This window comes from Pongo pygmaeus, chromosome 18 (assembly GCF_028885625.2).
Source record: "Pongo pygmaeus isolate AG05252 chromosome 18, NHGRI_mPonPyg2-v2.0_pri, whole genome shotgun sequence".
Lineage (NCBI taxonomy): Eukaryota > Metazoa > Chordata > Mammalia > Primates > Hominidae > Pongo > Pongo pygmaeus.
The window spans coordinates 64,831,232-64,850,369 of record NC_072391.2 but is presented as its reverse complement, the minus strand read 5'-3'; the positions used below and the strand labels follow the sequence as shown (position 1 = coordinate 64,850,369).

Here is a 19,138-nt window from a genome sequence, read left to right as displayed (position 1 = left end):
TCAGAGCCACCTGAAAGGTCTGTTAAAACTCTAGCAGCTGGCCGGGTGCGGTGGTTCACGTCTGTAATCCCTGCACTTGGGGAGGCCGAGGTGGGCAGATCACGAGGTCAGGAGTTCAAGACCAGCCTGGCTAATATAGTGAAAGCTCTCTCTACTAAAAACCGCAAAAATTAGCTGGGCATGGTGGCGCGTGCCTGTAATTCCAGCTACTCGGGAGGCTGAGGCAGGAGAATCGCTGGAACCTGGGAAGCGGAGGTTGCAGTGAGCCGAGATGGAGCCACTGCACTCCAGCCTGGGTGACAGAGTGAGACTCCGTTTCAAAACAAACAAACAAACAAATAAACAAACAAACTCTAGCAGCTGGGCCCTACCCCAGGAGTTTGTGATTCATTATGTTGGGGCAGAGCCAGACTTAACATCCTCCCAAGTTCCTACCTTAGGCTGATGCTGTTGGTGTGGGAGCCACATTTTGGGGGATAAGCATGCTTAGACACACGTGGAACAGACTCTTGGTGTCCACTGCTGGTATCTGCCTCTGACGTGTCTGGAGCTTTCTGAGCTCACTCTACAAGTTGGTCAGAAGTGCTAGGAATTAACTCTCCCCCAACAACCCTCCAAGGGACTAAGAGAGGGTTGCTGTATATCTACTCACCTTCCTCCTGCCTCGGGTGGAACTTCTCTGAGACATGCATTCTGCACTGCAGCCCAGAGTTCCCCACCCATGCCCCGGGGGGACCAGGCATCCTTGGTGGAACCCTGCTTATGACCCACTTTATAGCGGCTGTCTTCCCTCCCTGTATTTTTGTACCCTTGTTCTTTGTATCCTCTTTTATTTCCTTATTTATTTTTGAGACAGGGTCTTGCTCTGTCGCCCAGACTGAGTGTAGTGGCATGCTCAAGGCTTACTGCAGTCTTTATTTATTTATTTATTTTTTTTTGAGATGGAGTCTTGCTCTGTTGCCCAGGCTGGAGTGCAGTGGTGCGATCTCAGCTCACTGTAAGCTCTGCCTCCCGGGTTCAAGCCATTCTCCTGCCTCAGCCTCCTGAGTAGCTGGGACTACAGGCGCCTGCCACCACACCCGGCTAATTTTTTTTTGTATTTTTAGTAGAGACAGGGTTTCACCGTGTTAGCCAGGATGGTCTCGATCTCCTGACCTCATGATCCTCCCGCCTCGGCCTCCCAAATTGCTGGGATTATAGGCTTGACCCACTGCCCCCGGCCGGCTCATTGCAGTCTTGACCTCCTAGGCTCAAGCAATCCTCCCACCTCAGCCTCCCTAATAGCTGGGACTGCAGGTGTATGCCACTATGCCAGGCTATTTTTTTTTTTTGAGACAGAGTCTTGCTCTGTCACCCAGGCTGGAGTGGCAGTGGCACGATCTCAGCTCACTGCAACCTCTGCCTCCCAGGTTCAAGTGAGCCTCCTGCCTCAGCCTCCCAAGTAGCTAGGATTACAGGTGCACACCACAACGCCTGGATAATTTTTGTATTTTTAGTAGAAATGGGGTTTCATTCACCGTGTTGGCCAGGCTGATCTCAAACTCCTGACCTCAAGTGATCCAGCCATGTCAGCCTCCCAGAGTGCTGGGATTACGGGCGTGAGCCACTGCACCCAGCCTAAGTTTTGTATTTTTTATAGACAGGATTTCCACATGTTGCCCAGGCTGGTTTCGAACTCCTGGGCTCAGGCAATCTGTCCACCCTGGCCTCCCACAGTGTTGAGATAATAAACTTCCTGTGCTACAATGTTTGTCTCAAGGTTTTCTGAAGTGGGAACTCAAACTAAGACAATGTCTCTGCCTCTTGTTTGTCTATGACTATGGTCAGGTTCATCCCATTGCACTTGATCTTAGCCAAAAGGCCGAGAAACGACAGGTTCATGCCATTGTTCTGGGCCTCCACTCATTCTTCTGTGAAGTGGAGAGAAGTCCACCAACATTCTCATTGACTGGCAGTAACAGCACAATGGGTGTGAGCATTGCAGAGCAGGGACTCACTGGGGCTCTGCAAGTATGGAGGAGGAAACTTATTTCTTTTTCTTTTTTGATGGAGTTTCTCTCTTGTCACCCAGGCTGGAGTGCAACGGTGTGATCTCAGCTCACTGCAAGCTCTGCCTCCGGGGTTCAAGCGAGTTTCCTGCCTTAGCCTCTCAAGTAGCTGGGATTCCAAGCACATGCCACCACGCCCGTCTAATTTTTGTATTTTTAGTAGAGACGGGGCTTTACCATGTTGGCCAGGCTGGTCTCAAACTCCTGACCTCGAGTGATCTGCCAGCTTTTGCCTCCCAAAGTGCTGGGATTACAGGTGTGAGCCACCGCACCCAGCCTAATAACATTTTTTATTGGGAAAATTTACATGATATAAAATTCACTATTTTAACCATTTTAAAGGGTACAGTCCAATGGTTTTTGTATATTCACGATGTTATGCAACCATCACCACTACCTATTTGGGGAACATTTGACGTTTTTTAGTTGTTGCAACTAAAGAGGTGTGGTGCTACTGACACCTAGTGGGCAGAGTACAGAACTGCTGTTAAACCTCCCACCAGAAAGAATTACCTGGGCCTAGGATTGCTGGTAATCCCAACAATTTGGGAGGCAGAGGTGGGAGAATCACTTGAGCCCAGGAGTTCGAGACCAGCCTGGACAACAAAGTGAGACGCCATCTTTACAAAAAATACAAAAAATTAGCCGGGTGTGGCAACGTGGGCCCATTGTCCCAGCTACTCGGGAAGCTGAGCTGGGAGGATCACTTGAGCCTGGGAAGGGGAGGTTGCAGTGAGCCACGACTGCACCACTGCACTCCAGCCTGGGCAACAGAGCAAGATCCTGCCTCAAAAAAAAAAAAAAAAAGAAAAGAAAAAAAGGAAAATTATCTGCACCAAAATGTTAACAGTAGAGGTTGAGAAACCTTGCTCTACACAATGAAAACACCATCACCATACCAACAGTAATTCAGCAGTATCACCCTGACTTGTTCCAAGAATGCCATTTTACCATGTTTTTTTCTTTTTTTTGAGATGGAATTTTGCTCTTGTTGCCCAGGCTGGAGTGCAATGGTGCGATCTCGGCTCACTGCAACCTCTGCCTCCTGGGTTCAAGCAATTCTCCTGCCTCAGCCTCCCGAGTAGCTGGGATTACAGGCATATGCCACCACACCCAGCTAATTTTGTATTTTTGGTAGAGATGGGGTTTGTTGGTCAGGCTGGTCTCAAACTCCCGACCTCAGGTTACCCGCCCACCTCAGCCTCCCAAAGTGCTGGGATTACAGGCATGAGCCACCACGCCCAGCCCATTTTAGCATTCTTATTTTAGTCCAGGAGCCAAGCAAGGTTCACGAATTGGGTTTGGTTATGTCTCTCCAGTGTCTTTTAATATAGAAAAGTATCCTCTGCCCCACACTCAGCCTGTTTGTTTTTCATGTCATTGATTTTCTTTTTAGGAGTTAGGCCAGGCCACTTTCTAGTATATTCTGGATTTACCTGATTGCTTCTTCAAGATCGGATTCATAGTAAATACTTTTGTCAAGAATACTACATTGGTGATTTTTGCATCACATCAGGAGGCCCATCATATAAGATTGCTGTGCTATTTATGATGTTGAAACTGGAAGATAACATAGTTCAGAAGACAGAATCCGGTGCAGCCTCCCCCTCCCCTTCTCCTCCAAGTATGGTGTCCAGGCAGCTACCGTAGTTTGTCTACCCTTTCTGAAAAGTAGCAAGCTGGGAGAGGTAGTGCATGCCTGTAGTCTCAGCTACTCAGGAGGCTGAGGCAGGAAGATTACTTGAACCAGAGAGTTCAAGGCTGCTGTGTTATGCAATCAGCCTGGGCTACGCAGTGAGACTATCTCAAAAAAAAAAAAAAAAAAAAAGTAAAAAACAGTGAAAAAGTCAGGGTAGCCTGAGGCAGATAACACTCAGCCAGCAGGAAGTCTTCAGACCCTCCTCTCTTCTCTCTTTTTTTTTGAGATGGTGTCTTGCTCTGTCGCCCAGGCTGGAGTGCAGTGGTGTAATATTGGCTCACTGCAACCTCTGCCTCCTGGATTCAAGCAATTCTCCTGCCTCAGCCTCCTGAATAGCTGGGACTATAGGTGTGTGCCACCACTCTGGCTAATTATTTTGTGTTTTTAGTAGAGACAGGGTTTCACCATGTTGGCCAGGCTGGTCTCGAACTCCAGACCTCAAGCCATCTGCCCACCTTGGCTTCCTGAAGTGCTGGGATTACAGGCGTGAGCCACTGCACCCAGCCCTCTCTTCTCTTTATTACAGCAGTAAGAGGCCTCAACTTTGGGCCGGGTGCGGTTAGGAAGTCCTGATCATGAGGTCAGGGGCTCAAGGCCAGCCTGACCAACATGGTGAAACCCCGTCTATACTAAAAATACAGAAAAAATTAGCCGGGCGTGGTGATGCACATCTGTAATCCCAGCTACTCAGGAGGCTGAGGCAGGAGGATTGCTTGAATCTAGGAGGGGGAGGTTGCCGTGAGCTGAGATTGCGCCACTGCACTCCAGCCTGAGCAATAGAGGGAGACTCCGTCTCAAATAAAAAAAAAAAAAGGCCTCACCTTCAAAGATGGTTTCCTTTGCCAACACCAGGGAGTAGGCTCCAGCCTGGGGTGCTGAGAGGACATGGGAGGACTCCTGGGACTTCTTCAGCTGTTACTTGGTTCCCAGGGAGAAAAAAAATGAGGACAGAAGTGAGCAGAATCCCTTGAGACTAGAACCAGGAAGCTAAGGGTGTGGGACAGTGGGGGTTGGCGGCTGTGCTGCTGGAAACTTCAGGGCCTGATAGGATTCCTGTCATGAACAACTCTGCAAAAGCCACACTGAAGTTACCCCCATCTTCCTTCTCTTTAGGAAGTAACTTCCTCCTGTCTCCACCTTTACGAACCCCGCCTACAGACCGTCTCCTCCAGGAAACATAGCAGTGCTGCAAGAGGAAGGAACTCTTCACTTCTGGTCTCAAGGCTTGAACCGCCATGAAGGCAGAAATTCTATCCAGTTACCCTGGAAGTGGGAAACCGACAACCTGCATGGCATTTTTTGAAGCTAGACATGTAAACATCATTTAAAAGTTCTGTTTTCTTGGCTCACGCCTGTAACCCCAGCATTTTGGGAGGCCAAGGTGGGCGGATCACGAGGTCAGGAGATCGAGACCATCCTGGCTAACACGGTGAAACCCTGTCTCTACTAAAAATTCAAAAAATTAGCCGGGCGTGGTGGCGGGTGCCTGCAGAACAGCTACTCGGGAGGCTGAGGCAGGAGAACGGCATGAACCTGGGAGGCAGAGCTTGCAGTGAGCCGAGATCGCACCACTGCACTCCAGCCTGGGCGACAGAGTGAGACTCCATCTCAAAAAAAAAAAAAAAAAAAAGTTCTGTTTTCTCTCTTTTCTTTAAAAACCTGAAGCTCTTAGCTGGATGTGGTGGCACATGCCTGTAATCCCAGCTACTCGGGAGACTGAGGCAGGAGAATTGCTTGAACCCAGGAGGCGGAGGTTGCAGCGAGCCGAGATCACGCCATTGTGCTCCAGCCTGGGCAACAGAGTGAGATTCCGTCTTAAAAAAAAAAAAAGTCTGAAGCTCTGGCAAACCTGGGCCTATATCTCTGCCTGCCATCAATGGCTTCTCCCTTCAGGCCAAACTCACACTCTTCAAACTGTTATTAAAATACCACAGGTTTGGTCTAGGTCATGCTGCTCACCACACAGAAAGCCAATCACTGAGACAATTATTGCCAAGGAAGAAGGCTTTAATCGGGTGCTGCAGGTGAGGAGATGGGAGATCAGTCTCAAATCCATCTCCCTGATGGACTAAAATTAGGAGTTTACATAGCAGGGAAGAAATGTAATTGTGTGTGGGAAAATGAACGCAAGGGGTAAGGAAGCAAATCATGATGAATAAGGGCCCTTGAGTCTCATTGTCTGGATGGGATGATCTGGTGGGTTTCAGTTCTTTGATACTTTTTGAGAGGACTGGCGGTCCTTTCCTGAGAGGGGAACTCAGATAAAACAAATATAAGTTTCAAGCTTTAAGATCAGAACGGTTGATTTCTGTTTATCCAAAAAAGCTGTCTATGGGGCTATTGGGTTGGTTTCAAAACTTCCCCACTATTGAGTCAGAGTGTGGTCATTGTTAATGCTGAAATACAGAACTAATCTTTTGTTTCCGAAAAAAAGTATGACAGGCCGGGCATGGTAGCTCATGGCTGTAATCCTACCACTTTGAGAGGCCGAGGTGGGTGGATCACCTGAAGTCAGGAGTTCAAGACCAGCCTGGCCAACATGGTGAAACCCCATCTACACTAAAAATACAAAAATTAGCTGGGTGTGGTGACACACACCTGTAATCCCAGCTACCTGGGAGGCTGAGGCAGGAAAATTGCTTGAACCCAGGAGGGGTTGCAGTGAGCTGAGATTGCGCCACTGCACTCCACCTGGGCGACAGAGCCAGACTTCATCTCAAAAAAAAAAAAAAAAAAAAAGTATGAAAATAAAAGAGAGGCCAAAGGGCCATGTGCTTCAGGGAAGATAAGAAATGGCATAATTGTGTATGTGTGTGTGTGTGTGTGTGTGTAACTGGAGAAATATTCTTACGTATTTATTATTCAAAGTCGATCTGTGCTGAAAAATAAAACTCCAGGTGTCATTATTTCCGAGCATAGTGACCAGGGGGTCATTACAGGGTCAGACTCCCCAGTATGATTCTCAGCTCTACCGCTTGCAAGCTATTGACCTCAGACAAGACTGTGACAATATCCAGATGCCTCTGTAGTTTAAACTTCTCTGGACTGCTCATATATAGCCCGACTGCTATCTTAGCAAGAAAACACCCTGTACACGTGGCTTCAAGGCTGTACTAAAGAAAACATGAAATCCCATACCCCAAATTATTCTTTCTGGGATGAGAATATGCCCAAAGTCAATACTAGCCCAAGCCAAAAGCCAAATCTGGCTCCCATGGATAGGTTTCTGGCCCTGACTTTGGCAGATGGTGCTGGCCCATGTAACCTACTCTACCCCAAAGGCCACAGCAGGGGGAAGGCTCTGGAGGTCAGAACTTCTGTGAGAGTCACAGGCTGACCTTGGGGATGCTCACAGCCTGGGAGAACTCAGCTTAGGTCAAGTGAGGACCATCAGACCCTGTCCAGATCAGAGTAGCTCACTGAATTCTCCAGCCACAGCCTTCAGCAGTAGGTGCCAGCAGGATTTTCAAAACCAGGACCAGGGAATTTGGAGACAAAGGTGACTTTCTCCTATAGGATGCTGAGGGAGGAGAAAAGGAAAAAAGCAGTTGGGCAGACAGCTAAGTCTAGTCCTTGGTAAAATTCTTTTGAAAAATCAAAGCTACAGGCACAGATAGAGCAGCCTGGGGAAAAATCAAGCTGCAGCTGCACAGATAAGGGAGCAAGGCCCAGGATAGAGGCCTTTGTTCTTTGCGTAATCGGCAGGCTCCCAGGAAAATGTTTCCTCCCCTTTTCAGGCATGCAAATGGTGAGATCTGTGGGAACTTGCACAGGGAGGGGGATGGGGAGACTTACCTAAAACATACCTGCAACTACAGAGACAAGAGAAGCTACATATGCTTTCCTAAAGACATGCCCACAGCTGCACAGTTAACAGTAGTTACATAGATAGGGGAAGTTACACAAATAGCTACAGAGATGAGGGAAGTTTCTTTCTTTCTTTTTCTTTTTTTTTTTTTGAGACGGAGTCTCGCTCTGTCACCCAGGCTGGAGTGCAGTGATGCAATCTTGGCTCACTGCAACCCTCTGCCTCCAGGGTTCAAGCAATTCTCCTGCCTCAGCCTCCTGAGTAGCTGGAATTACAGGCACGTGCCACCATGCCTGGCTAATTTTTGTATTTTTAGTAGAGATGGAGTTTCACCATGTTGGTCAGGCTGGTCCCGAACTCCTGACCTGACCTTGTGATCCACCCTCCTCGGCCTCCCAAAGTGCTGGGATTACAGGCGGGAGCCACCGCGTCCAGCCAGACACTCCATTATTTTTTGAGCCGCTAATAAAGGAAAAGAAAAAATGTTTTCATTAAGACATAATATCCAATAAAAAATACTTTTTTTTTTCTGTCACCCAGGCTGGAGTGCAGTGGCACTATCTTGGCTCACTGCAACCTCCGCCTCCTGGGTTCAAGTGATTCTCCTGCCTCAGCCTCCTGTGTAGCTGGGACTACAGGCACACACCACCACATCTGGCTAATTTTTTATTTTTAGTGGAGACGAGGTTTCACCATATTGGCCAGGGTGGTCTCGAACTCCTGATCTCAGGTGATCTGCCCACTTTGGCCTCCCAAAGTGCTGGGATTACAGGTGTGAGCCACTGCACTTGGCAAAATACACAAGTCTTAAATGTGCAGCTTAATGAAATTTTACATACTTATATACCTGTGTGACCACCATTCAGATCAAGATACAAAACCTTTCCAACACCTCACATGTTTTCCTCATTTCCCCCCTCAGTCAATAATTCCCCACCCTCCCAGAGTTAACCGCTGTTGTGTTTATCGCCGTTTATTATAATTTTGCTTGGGTCTGAAAGTCATAGGGCTGGAATCATTTCATCCTCACTCTCTTCTGCAGCATGCTTCTTTCATTCAAACTTATGTCTGTGCAATTCATTCATGTTGCAGTGTGTAGCAGCAGTTCATTCTCTTTTCATTGCTGTGTAGTTGTCAATTATATAAACATACTTTGTTTGTTTGTTTCAGATAGGGTCTCACTCTGTCACCCATGCTGGAGTGCAGTGGTGCAATCTTGGTTCACTGCAACCTCTGCCTCCTGGATTCAAGCGATCCTCCCACCTCAGCCTCTCGAGAAGCTGGGACTACGGGCTTGTGCCACCATGTCTAGCTAATTTTTGTAATTTTTGAAGAGACAGGGTTTTGTCATGTTGCTCAGGCTGGTCTGGAACTCCTGAGCTCAAGTGATCCACCCGTCTCGGCCTTCCAAAGTGCCAGGATTACAGGTGTGAGCCACTGCGCCTGGCCCAATTATATCAGTATAATGTTATTATCCATTTTGCTGTTGATGGATATTTGGATTGTTTCCAGTTTTCTTTCTTTTTTTTTTATTTTTTTAAGACAAGGTCTTGATGTGCATAATCTGGAATGCAGTACTGATTATGGCTCACTACAGCTTTAACCTCTTGGGATCAAGCAATCCTCCCCACCTCAGCCTCTGGAGTCGCTGGGACCACTGATGTGCACCACCGTGCCTGGCTATTTTTAAATTTTTTTGTAGAGATGTGGTCTCCCTATGTTACCCAGGCTGGTCTCAAACTCCTGGGCTCAAGAGAGTCTCCCACCTCGGCTTCCCAAAGTGGTGGGATTACAGGCATGAGCCACGGCACCAACTTTCTCTATCTTTTTGTTTTATTCCAACCCTCAAAGGATTGGATGATTCTGGAAACACCCTCACAGGCACACCTAGAAATAATATTTAACCAGATATCTGGGCATTCCTGGCCCAGTCAAGTTGACACATAAAATTAACCATCACAGATCCCCTCTAGCTCAGGGCTCAATACACCAGGCTGAGAGAACCCCCATCCATCCTTCTCCTCTCCCTGAATGACTGAGGAGACCGTGCCTCTCTAGGCAACCTCTGCCTTAGGAAATCCTACAGATGATTCACAGGAAACACATGGCTGTGCTCTCTGGGGCAGGGGCAGTGGGCTGGGTAGGGGTTTCAAAATCAACCCTGATTGACAGAGCCACGGGTACTTGCAGTTTTTCCCTGCACTCCCCACCCTCTCCCCTGGACAAGGTGGGAACAGGGCCCTTGAAGGGGAGTACACTGCAGGAGGAAAAAGAAGAGAAGGGAGAGGGTTTGAGCACCCTTCTCTGTCCTCATGTGGTCTCTGGCACGAGCATGCACACTCTCCCTTCTCCTCCCTGCACAGAGTCCCTGTGTTCCGGGCCCACACCCTCACTCAGGAGGCTCTGCCTCCCCCAGGGTTTCCCAAATCCTCCTCCCAGAACATGCCACATACTTCTGGAGCTCCTTTTGCCAACAAGCATTGTCCTGGGAATATCAGGCTGGTTCCTTACTAGTAAAATTACCCACATAGTGAAACTTTTTTTTTTTTTGAGACGGAGTCTCACTCTGTCACCAGGCTGGAGTGTCACCAGGCTGGAGTGCAGTGGTACGATCTCAGCTAACCACAACCTGCGCCTCCCAGGTCCCAGTTCAAGTAAATCTCCTGCCTCAGCCTCCCAAGTAGCTAGGGTCATAGGTGTGTGCCACCATGCCCAGCTAATTTTTGTATTTTTAATAGAGATGGGGCTTCACCATGTTGGCCAGGCTGGTCTTGAACTCCTGACCTCATGATCTGCCCATCTTGGCCTCCCAAAATGTTGGGATTACAGGCGTGAGCCACTGCACCCGGCCGTGAAACTTTTTTTTTTTTGTTTTGTTTTTGAGACAGAGTCTCGCTCAGTTACCCAGGCTGGAGTGCAGTGGTGCGATCTCTGCTCACTGCAGTCTCTGCCTCCCGTGTTACAAGTGATTTTCATGCCTCAGCCTCCCGGGTAGCTGGGATTACAGGTATGTGCTACCATGCCTGAATAATTTTTGTATTTTTAGTAGAGATAGGGTTTCACCATATTGGCCAGGCTGGTCTTGACCTCCTGACATCCAGTGATCCGCCCACCTTGGCCTCCCAAAATGCGGGGATTACAGGCATGAGCCACCGTGCCTGGCCACCCTTTATCTTCTTTTCTTTTTGAGACAGGATCTTGCTCTGTCGCTCAGCCTGGAGTGTGGTGATGCAGTCATAGCTCACTGCAACCTTGAATCCCTGTGCTCAAGCCATCCTCCCACCTCAGCCTCTACTACAGGCATGCACCACTACGCCCAGCTATTTTTTTATTTTTTGTAGTAACAGGGTCTCACCATGATACCCAGGCTGGTCTTTAACCCCTGGCCTCGTGATCTTCCCACCTTGGCCTCTCAAAATGCTGGAATTACAGGTGTGAGCCACCATACTTGGCCCCCTTCATATTTTTTTCCACTGCCTTGTGCCAACCCAGTTTGTGCACTGGGGCCTTGTGATCCTCTCAAAGCTGATTCAGCCTGCATTCCTTTCCCAGATGGACACGTGTGTGATAAACAGCTCTGCAGTGGGGTGAGGGAAGGCAGGGGCAGTGGGGTCCTGTATGTCCTGCCATCTCCACAAAAGGGCAGTCCTTACCCCAGCCTTGTGCTGACGAGACCAGGCACAGACAGTCCTGACGACACAGGGCGGAAGGGAGCAGCCATTAGCGCTAATGAGGCGGGCGGCCTGAAAGCTTTGTACTCTGCAGTGGCTCGCCCACCCAGGGAACAATTCGTTCTGTTTCCTTGGCTTCCAGGAACCCCAGGCGGAAAGGGGTTTGGGGACAGGAGCAGGAGTGGGGGGTCTTGGAGAAACCTGGAGGGAGAAAGGGAGGGGAGGACCAGAAATGCAGTCAGGAGGGCCTGGGATTGGTTAGGTGGGCTTTTCTTTCCCCATTCCCTCCAGAGAAACCCAGGTTCTGGTTCTGCACCTACCCCTGCCCAACAGTGGCCATTGGCCCATCACCCTCTCCAATGTCCTTGACCCGAATTCTTGGAAGCACAGGAAACAACATGCCATATAGGGGTTGAGTAAGCATCTCTGGGGCCACAAATTAAATTAAGCTTTCAGGGCCGCCTGCCTTGTTATCGCTAATGGTTCCAGCCCTGCTCAGCTCCTAGGTCCCTGTCCTGTGGAAATTTGGGGACCCTGGGCACCCTCTCTTGCTCCCAAATTTTAATTGGCTCCTGGAAACCTCACCCCAAATTGGAGATAGGCACTCCTCTTGTAGAACAAAAGGCTCAGGTTCAGGGAGTGAGGGCCTGAACTGTGCCCCCACCATCCAGGAAGGGTCCTTCACGGCCTGGCTGCAGGGATCAGTCACGTGTGGCCCTTCATTAGGCCCTGCCATATAAGCCGAGGGCACAGGGTGGCCAGGAACTCTCTAGGCAAGAATCCCGGAGGCAGAGGTGAGTCCTCAGGTTGGGCAGGGACTCCCCCTCTCTGTGGGGTCTCTATCTGGGCAACTAGAGGGGACTCCAAGGATGAAGAGGGACTAAGTGGTGCATCTTCCTGCTGAGCCAGGCCATGCTGACCGCAGCAGTGCTGAGCTGTGCCCTGCTGCTGGCACTGCCTGCCACGCAAGGAGCCCAGATGGGCTTGGCCCCCCTGGAGGGCATCAGAAGGCCTGACCAGGCCCTGTTCCCAGAGCTCCCAGGTCAGTGTGAGCAAAGGTGGGACTGGGCGGGGACTGAATACCCTCTGGCCACAAATTGTCTCCCCTGGCATAAACCCTCTTTCTCCCTTCCCAAACCCTCCCCTGGGAGGTGGGTGCTTTGTGCATGGGGGTTCCTGCCCTCACATCCTCTGCCCCAGGCCTGGGCCTGCAGGCCCCACTGAAGAAGACAACTGCAGAACAGGCAGAAGAGGATCTGTTGCAGGAGGCTCAGGCTTTGGCAGAGGTAACTGCTCAGGGAAAAGGGTAAGGTGGTGGCACTTGGGGGGGGGCACTGGGTATTAGCTCCTCTCCCCAGCTCCAAACTCCCTCACCAGCGACAACACTACAGACCACCTCTCCCCATGCTCCACTGCCATCCTGCACAGGTTGGGACAGGTAAGGTCCCTGGATCTGTCTTTAGAGGCCCGTGCTGGTTCCCCACCCCTGCAGGTACTAGACCCGCAGGACCGTGAGCCCCGCTCCTCACGTCGCTGCGTAAGGCTGCATGAGTCCTGCCTGGGACAGCAGGTGCCTTGCTGTGACCCGTGCGCCACGTGCTACTGCCGCTTCTTCAATGCCTTCTGCTACTGCCGCAAGCTGGGTACTGCCATGAACCCCTGCAGCCGCACCTAGCTGGCCAACGTCAGGGTCAGGGCTAGGGTAGGGGCAAGGAAACTCGAATAAAGGATGGGACCAACCCCAAGGCTGTGATTATTTCAAACGTGGCTGTCAAAGGAGGGAGGGTTCATGGAGGCGGTGGGAGTGTCGCCAAGCCAAGAAATCACACATACTCTTATCCCAGGGCCTGGGCTACCCTATCATAGGAGGCACATACACGGGCGCTTTTAGGGGTCCTGGTGCCCCTGGGAAAAGTAGAGAAGAGCCGCACTCCAGCTTTCGAAAATCTTATACAGCAAGTGCGGGGAAAGCAGGACGCAGCGTGGCACAGGGGCTATCACTCCTGGCTAAAGAATAAGCCTTAGGCTCCAGGGCTTGCTTGCTGCTACTTCCACGCAAAGCCTGCCCCTCATCCTGTTACCAGAGGGAAGGCCGGGAGTGTGCGTTGTTCAGGTCCTTAGCGTTTTGAACAAAGAACTGAACAAAACCCAGAAAGTAACAAACGAATGACACACAGGAAGGAAGCAGAAAGCTGGGATTTGTTAAAGCGAGAAAGCACTACGCAGGGTGGGAGTGGGCCTGAGCAAGAGGCTGAAGGGACTCAGTTACAAAGTTTTCTGGGTTTTAAGTACTTCTTTTGCGGTCCCTGTCCGTTACCCCTTATCTGGATGAAGGGTTTGGTCCATGGCTAATTAACCCATTTATGCCTGAGGTTGCAATCTTTTGAATTTTTGCAATCAGACCTTGGCCACGACCTTGAGCAGTAGGATATAAATAACTCCCATATGCTTAGCGTTCCAATAATGGAACACTAGGCATAAATGGGGCTAAGGTGAATTGGCGCCCTATGCAGATGAAGGGATGGCCCGTGCTTGGCCCGCAGCCAATCCAAGGCACTCTCCCTTTCAATTGAGACGTGGTGGAAGGGGGAGGGTTGTGGGGACAGTGGCCTTTGATCCTTTGTTACTTGGACATGGGGAGATGGGGTTTTTCTTTTTGGTTTAGCTTTAGGAAATTCGCCTTAGTTGGCCGCCGGTTCCCTGCCCCCAGACCTTGGTGTTTTCCCTTGATTCAGCTTCAGAATTCAGCACGTATTGGCCTCAAGTTCCCCGCCTCCAGACCCTATCCTCCTGCCTCAATCGGACCTCAGTTTCCCTCTGGGGGAGGAGGCTGGCCCAGCAGTCTGGAAACTTTCCAAGCTTGAGAAGGGCTCGCTCCCTTCTTTACCCCGCCCGCCCCTGCAGCGCCAAGTGCAGCAAACCCGGGAAAGCTAGAGAAGGTCCAGTCAAATCCCTGCGGCCACGGCCGCCACCACGCGGCCGGCCTCAAACGTCCTCTTCTTAGCGCGCAGTCGCCACAGGGCCATCCCGAGCCCACGCCTGCACCGCGCTTCCGCGCAGCCACCCGGAAGCCGGGTGCCGCTCAGAGCCTCGCCCCCTTGTGGTCACGTGAGGCGCTAGCGCGTCACCTGACGCACTTGACAGCCCGCTGAGGACGCAGCGTCAGCTGATCTGGGAGTCGCGATTCGTGCCGGCCGGTCCAGGTTCTCCGGTCCCGCCGCTCCCGCAGCAGCCATGTCGTTCTTCCCGGAGCTTTACTTTAACGTGGACAATGGCTACTTGGAGGGACTGGTGCGCGGCCTGAAGGCCGGGGTGCTCAGCCAGGCCGACTACCTCAACCTGGTGCAGTGCGAGACGCTCGAGGGTGAGCCAGGGCCGCGAAAGGCGGGGATAGAGGCTGGCGGGGGCCTGAGGGTTCAGAGGTGTAGGCCGGGAAGCCGGAAGCGGGGGTCTTGAAGGGCCTGAGAGGTCTCTCTGGGAATCCTGGGGCCGATAGCGGACGCGTGGGAGCGGGATCTACCTCTAGCTGTGGCTCGCCGCGGGCCCAAACGCAAACAAGGCTTTAAGAACCGCAGTTGTTCGCCTCTGCTTGGGCCACCTTTTCTCTCGCTGTGCTCACCCTGCAGTTTGGAAGGAGGGGGTGTTTCGGAGGTAGTTGGTCGGTGCGAGGTGTGGCCATACAAGCCTCTTTATCCTGACGTAGCCCGAGAGCTGTCCCGTAGCAACGCTTAGGGAAGCTAAGCGGAAAAGTCCCGTACCTCTTCCCCCTCCCCCCAGCAAGACACTAAGATCTTTGGGATCATTGTGTCTTCGCGTTGGCCTGCAGGGTGAGCCTTCCTGGGGAATTGCTGAGCCAGTTTAGCGAGGGTTTTCTCCCAACTCTGAACTGCTGGCTGGGCATTATCTCCTGAAGGCGATGTTTGGGAGAACAAGGGTGGCCCTTGCAGGTCTGGAAGTTCATATACAAGTATTTGGCCAATTAATCCCACCCCCTCAGCGAGGGGGATGCCTGTTGGGACAGGGTTTCTGAGCACAAGAATAATGAGAAACCGAGTTCCCCTTTCTTCTCAGCACACAGCTCCAGAGTGGCGTTGACTTCTGAGGCACAGCTCCAACAGATGTACCGAGTTAGAGATGTCCCTAATTCCAGTCTTTGCCAACCACTCCGGCTCCAGGTGGTAGGGAAGGGAAGGGTGGCCAGGATGTGAGGAGATCCCTGATCCTCAAGTGGTACTCTTGAGCAGAGGTGCTGATAGCCTCGTAATTGGTAGCTGGGTGGGGGGAGGATGGCCAGATGTTTCATCCACTAGAGAACATTTTCTCATCAGAAACTTCTTGAGGTTAAAAGTGAGCTCAAATAAAAAAATCATTTATTGTTTGCCTTACAAACTAGACCAGTAGAGTGAAAATAAATACCTTTAAAATAGAAAACTTACCGTTAAAATACAATAATTGTAGGTGTTATGATTTTAATGTAAATCTGCCGTACAGGCTGAGCGCGGTGGCTCACGCCTGTGATCCCAGCACTTTGGGAGGCCAAGGCGGGTGGATCACGAGGGCAGGAGTTCGGGACCAGCCTGGCCAAAATGGTGAAACCATGTCTCTACTCAAGATACAAAAAATTAGCTGGGCGTGGTGGCAGGCGTCTGTAATCCCAGCTACTCGGGAGACTGAGGCAGGAGAATTGCTTGAACCTGGGAGGCAGAGGTTGCAGTGAGCCAAGACTGCACCACTGCACTCCAGCCTGCGCAACAGAGCGAGACCCCGTCTCAAAAAAAAAAAAAAAATCGGCAGTACAATAATTGTAGGTGTTATGATGTTAACTTACATCTGCAAGAAAAGTTGTTTACCTTACTTATGTGAGTGGAGGTGGGGAAGGAGAGCACTTTAGGGTGCTGGGTTGTAGGCATCTGCCAGCAACCGATTACCCTTACTGTGGGAAAAAGGGGAGAAATAGAGGGAGGCTGCCTGGGACAGGGCCTGGCACACAGTTGGAGCTTAATGTGAGTTTTGTGGACTGCCTGGGACTTGTCGAAGGTCTTTATTTGCCTAAATCTAAGGTGAACATCATTGATCATCAATAGACATTCGGTTGTTTTTTTCCCTTCTTGACTTTCCTCACTCCTGCTGCTGTCCACTCTCCTATAACAGCTTCTGGGGGCACAGGGTTCTTCCCATCTTCCCAGGGGACCCTCTGTCATCCCCCATAAACATGTTAGGCCATTCTTTCTACACATTTTTCCTATAACACTGCTCAACATAGGCACCCACCCTCCCGCCCCCTGCCCCACCTTGTAGAATACCATCCAGATCTTTAGTGTATCATTCAGGGATCCTTTGCTCATTCACACACATTTCTTTCTTTTCTTTTCTTTTCTTTTTTTTTTTTTTGAAACAAGAGTCTGGCGCTGTCACCCAGGCTGGAGTGCAGTGGCGCGATCTCCGCTCACTGCAACCTCCACCTCACCAGTTCAAGCCATTCTCATGCCTCAGCCTCGTGAGTAGCTGGGATTACAGGCATGTGCCACCATGCCCGGCTAATTTTTGTATTTTTTAGTAGAGAAGATTTTGCCATATTGGCCAGGCTGGTCTCGAACTCCTGACCTCAAGTGATCCACCCACCTTGGCCTCCCAAAGTACTGGGATTGCAGGCGTGAGCCACCACGCTTGGCCATTCACACACATTTCTATCCCTCATATCCCTCATGCAAGCCATCCCTCCAGCACTTGGTGCACAAAGTGTGGTGGACTTTGGAGTCAGGCAAACCTGGGGTTGAATTCCAATCCTGCCAATTACTGGACTACTTTAGATAACCTATTTAACACCTCCGGGCCTTGGGTTTTTCAACTGGTATATTAACAGCACCTATCTCATACAGGTTGTGAAATGTCAACAGGCTACAACATGTAAAACACTTAGCCCAGCACAAAGGACAGAGTAAGCACTAGGTAAATGTTAGCCCTTGTTTTCAGTATTGTTTGTACTTGTACCCTCCAGAATTTCACTTTCCTCTTTTCTCTTTAAAACTGTTTATTGACAGGGCGCAGTGGCTCATGCCTGTAATCCCAGCACTTTGGGAGGCCGAGATGGGTGGATCACGAGGTCAGGAGATCGAGACCATCCTGGCTAACACGGTGAAACTCCGTCTCTACTAAAAATAGAAAAAAATCAGCCTTGTGTGGTGGCAGGTGCCTGTAGTCCCAGCTACTCGGGAGGCTGAGGCAGGGAATGGAGTGAACCCGGGAGGCGGAGCTTGCAGTGAGCCAAGATCGCGCCACTGCGCTCCAGCCTGGGCGATAGAGCGAGACTCCGTCTCAAAAAACAAAAACAAAAAACTGTTTATTATGGATGCTGTCAAACATGTACAAATAAGAAGCAATAATATAATGAGCCCCTAAGTAATAATCATCTAACTACAACAATCATAAATTCTTATTGATAGAATAATTACCTGTCTTGTTTCAATACTAGTTCCATTTATACCCCCCAGTCCCAAATTATTCAGAAGTAAGTCCCAGACAGCATCCCATTTCAGTTGTAAATATTTCAGCATCTCTGAAAAAAGTCATGAGTATTTAAAAAAAAGACAATATTATTCCTCCTTCCTTAAAAACGTAATTTGTTAATGTAATCAGATATCCATTTAGTGTTCAAATTCCCCTGATTGTCTCAAATTTTTAAAATATGATTTATTTGTTTCAATTGGGATCCAAATTTATTTCAATTGGGATCCAAATATGATCCATACATTTCAGTTGATACTCTCTCAAGTATTTTAATGTATAGATTGAAGTTAGATCACTTGATTTATAGATTTTCCATCCATCTCAATTTTACTGATCCCATCTCTGACATATAGTTGAACTTGTTCCTCTGTCCCTTGTTCCCACTTTAAATTAGTAGTAGATCTAGAGGCTTGCTCAGATTTTGGTTCAATCCTTTTTTTTTTTTGTAAATACTTAATAGGTGATGTTTGTACTTCTTTTTTTTTTTTTTTTTAATTTGAGACAGAGTCTCACTCTGCTGCCCAGGCTGGAGTGCAATGGCGCGATCTCGGCTCACTGCAACCTCTGCCTCCCAGGTTCAAGTAATTCTCCTGCCTCAGCCTCCCAAGTAGCTGGGATTACAGGCACCTGCCACCCGGCTAGTTTTTTTTGTACTTTTAGTAGAGATGGGGTTTCACCATGTTGGCCAGGCTGGTCTGGGACTCCTGACCTCAGGTGATCCACCCACCTCAGCCTCCCAAAGTGTCAGGATTACAGGCGTGAGCCACTACACCCAGCCAATGTTTGTACCTCTATTGGGAGGCACATAATACCTAGTTTCTCTTTTTATGATGTAAGGAATAATTGACATTTATTGACTGGAGCCATCATTTCATTGGGGGTTGCAAAATAGTGCTATTCTAATTCTGTTTCCTTCTGTAGTTGCCAGCTTGACTACTTCTATGCCTGTAAACTTCCAGTAATCAACTACTTAGTTATCCTGAGATACAGTCTGTATAGGAGAGGTTAAGATAAATGCTTATTTCTTTCCAATAGTTACCAGGTTTCAAAATAATGAGTTGTTTCACTGACATCCTCCAAAAATGACTAATGAGGTTTTGTGACTAAACCAACCAAAATTTGTTTAGTATTATAACACACTAATGGATTTTAATGTATTTATTATGTTTCAGTTGATTAATCTTATTGATGCTTAAATTGTCTCTTGGCCAGTGGAAGCTTTTTCGGTTGACTGCCAAGTCTTTTTTATATAACCCTGTAGCCATTGAAAGCTTCCTTACTGAGATATCTGTTTTTTTTTTTTTGGAATGGAATCTTGTTTTCTTGCCCAGGCTGGAGTGCAGTGGCACATTCTCAGCTCACTGCAACCTCTGCCTCCCAGGTTCAAGTGATTTTCCTGCCTCAG

The 19,138-nt window shown here is 49.4% G+C and overlaps 2 protein-coding genes across 2 annotated transcripts in view; both read left to right on the top strand.

Annotated features, from left to right (window-relative positions):
* The first annotated feature begins 11,989 nt into the window (after positions 1 to 11,989).
* Positions 11,990 to 12,966, top strand: AGRP (agouti related neuropeptide). The gene is made up of 4 exons (XM_054453945.1): positions 11,990 to 12,020; positions 12,136 to 12,268; positions 12,427 to 12,512; positions 12,719 to 12,966. Exons 2-4 carry the CDS (start codon positions 12,139 to 12,141, stop codon positions 12,899 to 12,901), a joined length of 399 nt encoding a protein of 132 aa, XP_054309920.1. The 5' UTR covers positions 11,990 to 12,020; positions 12,136 to 12,138; the 3' UTR covers positions 12,902 to 12,966.
* A 1,275-nt stretch (positions 12,967 to 14,241) lies between these two features.
* Positions 14,242 to 19,138, top strand: part of ATP6V0D1 (ATPase H+ transporting V0 subunit d1) — a 42,858-nt gene continuing 37,961 nt past the window's right edge. Inside the window, exon 1 of the mRNA XM_054453942.2 lies at positions 14,242 to 14,590. Within this exon, the coding sequence (XP_054309917.1) occupies positions 14,461 to 14,590 (130 nt within the window). The 5' untranslated portion in view covers positions 14,242 to 14,460. The remainder of the gene's footprint in view (positions 14,591 to 19,138) is intronic.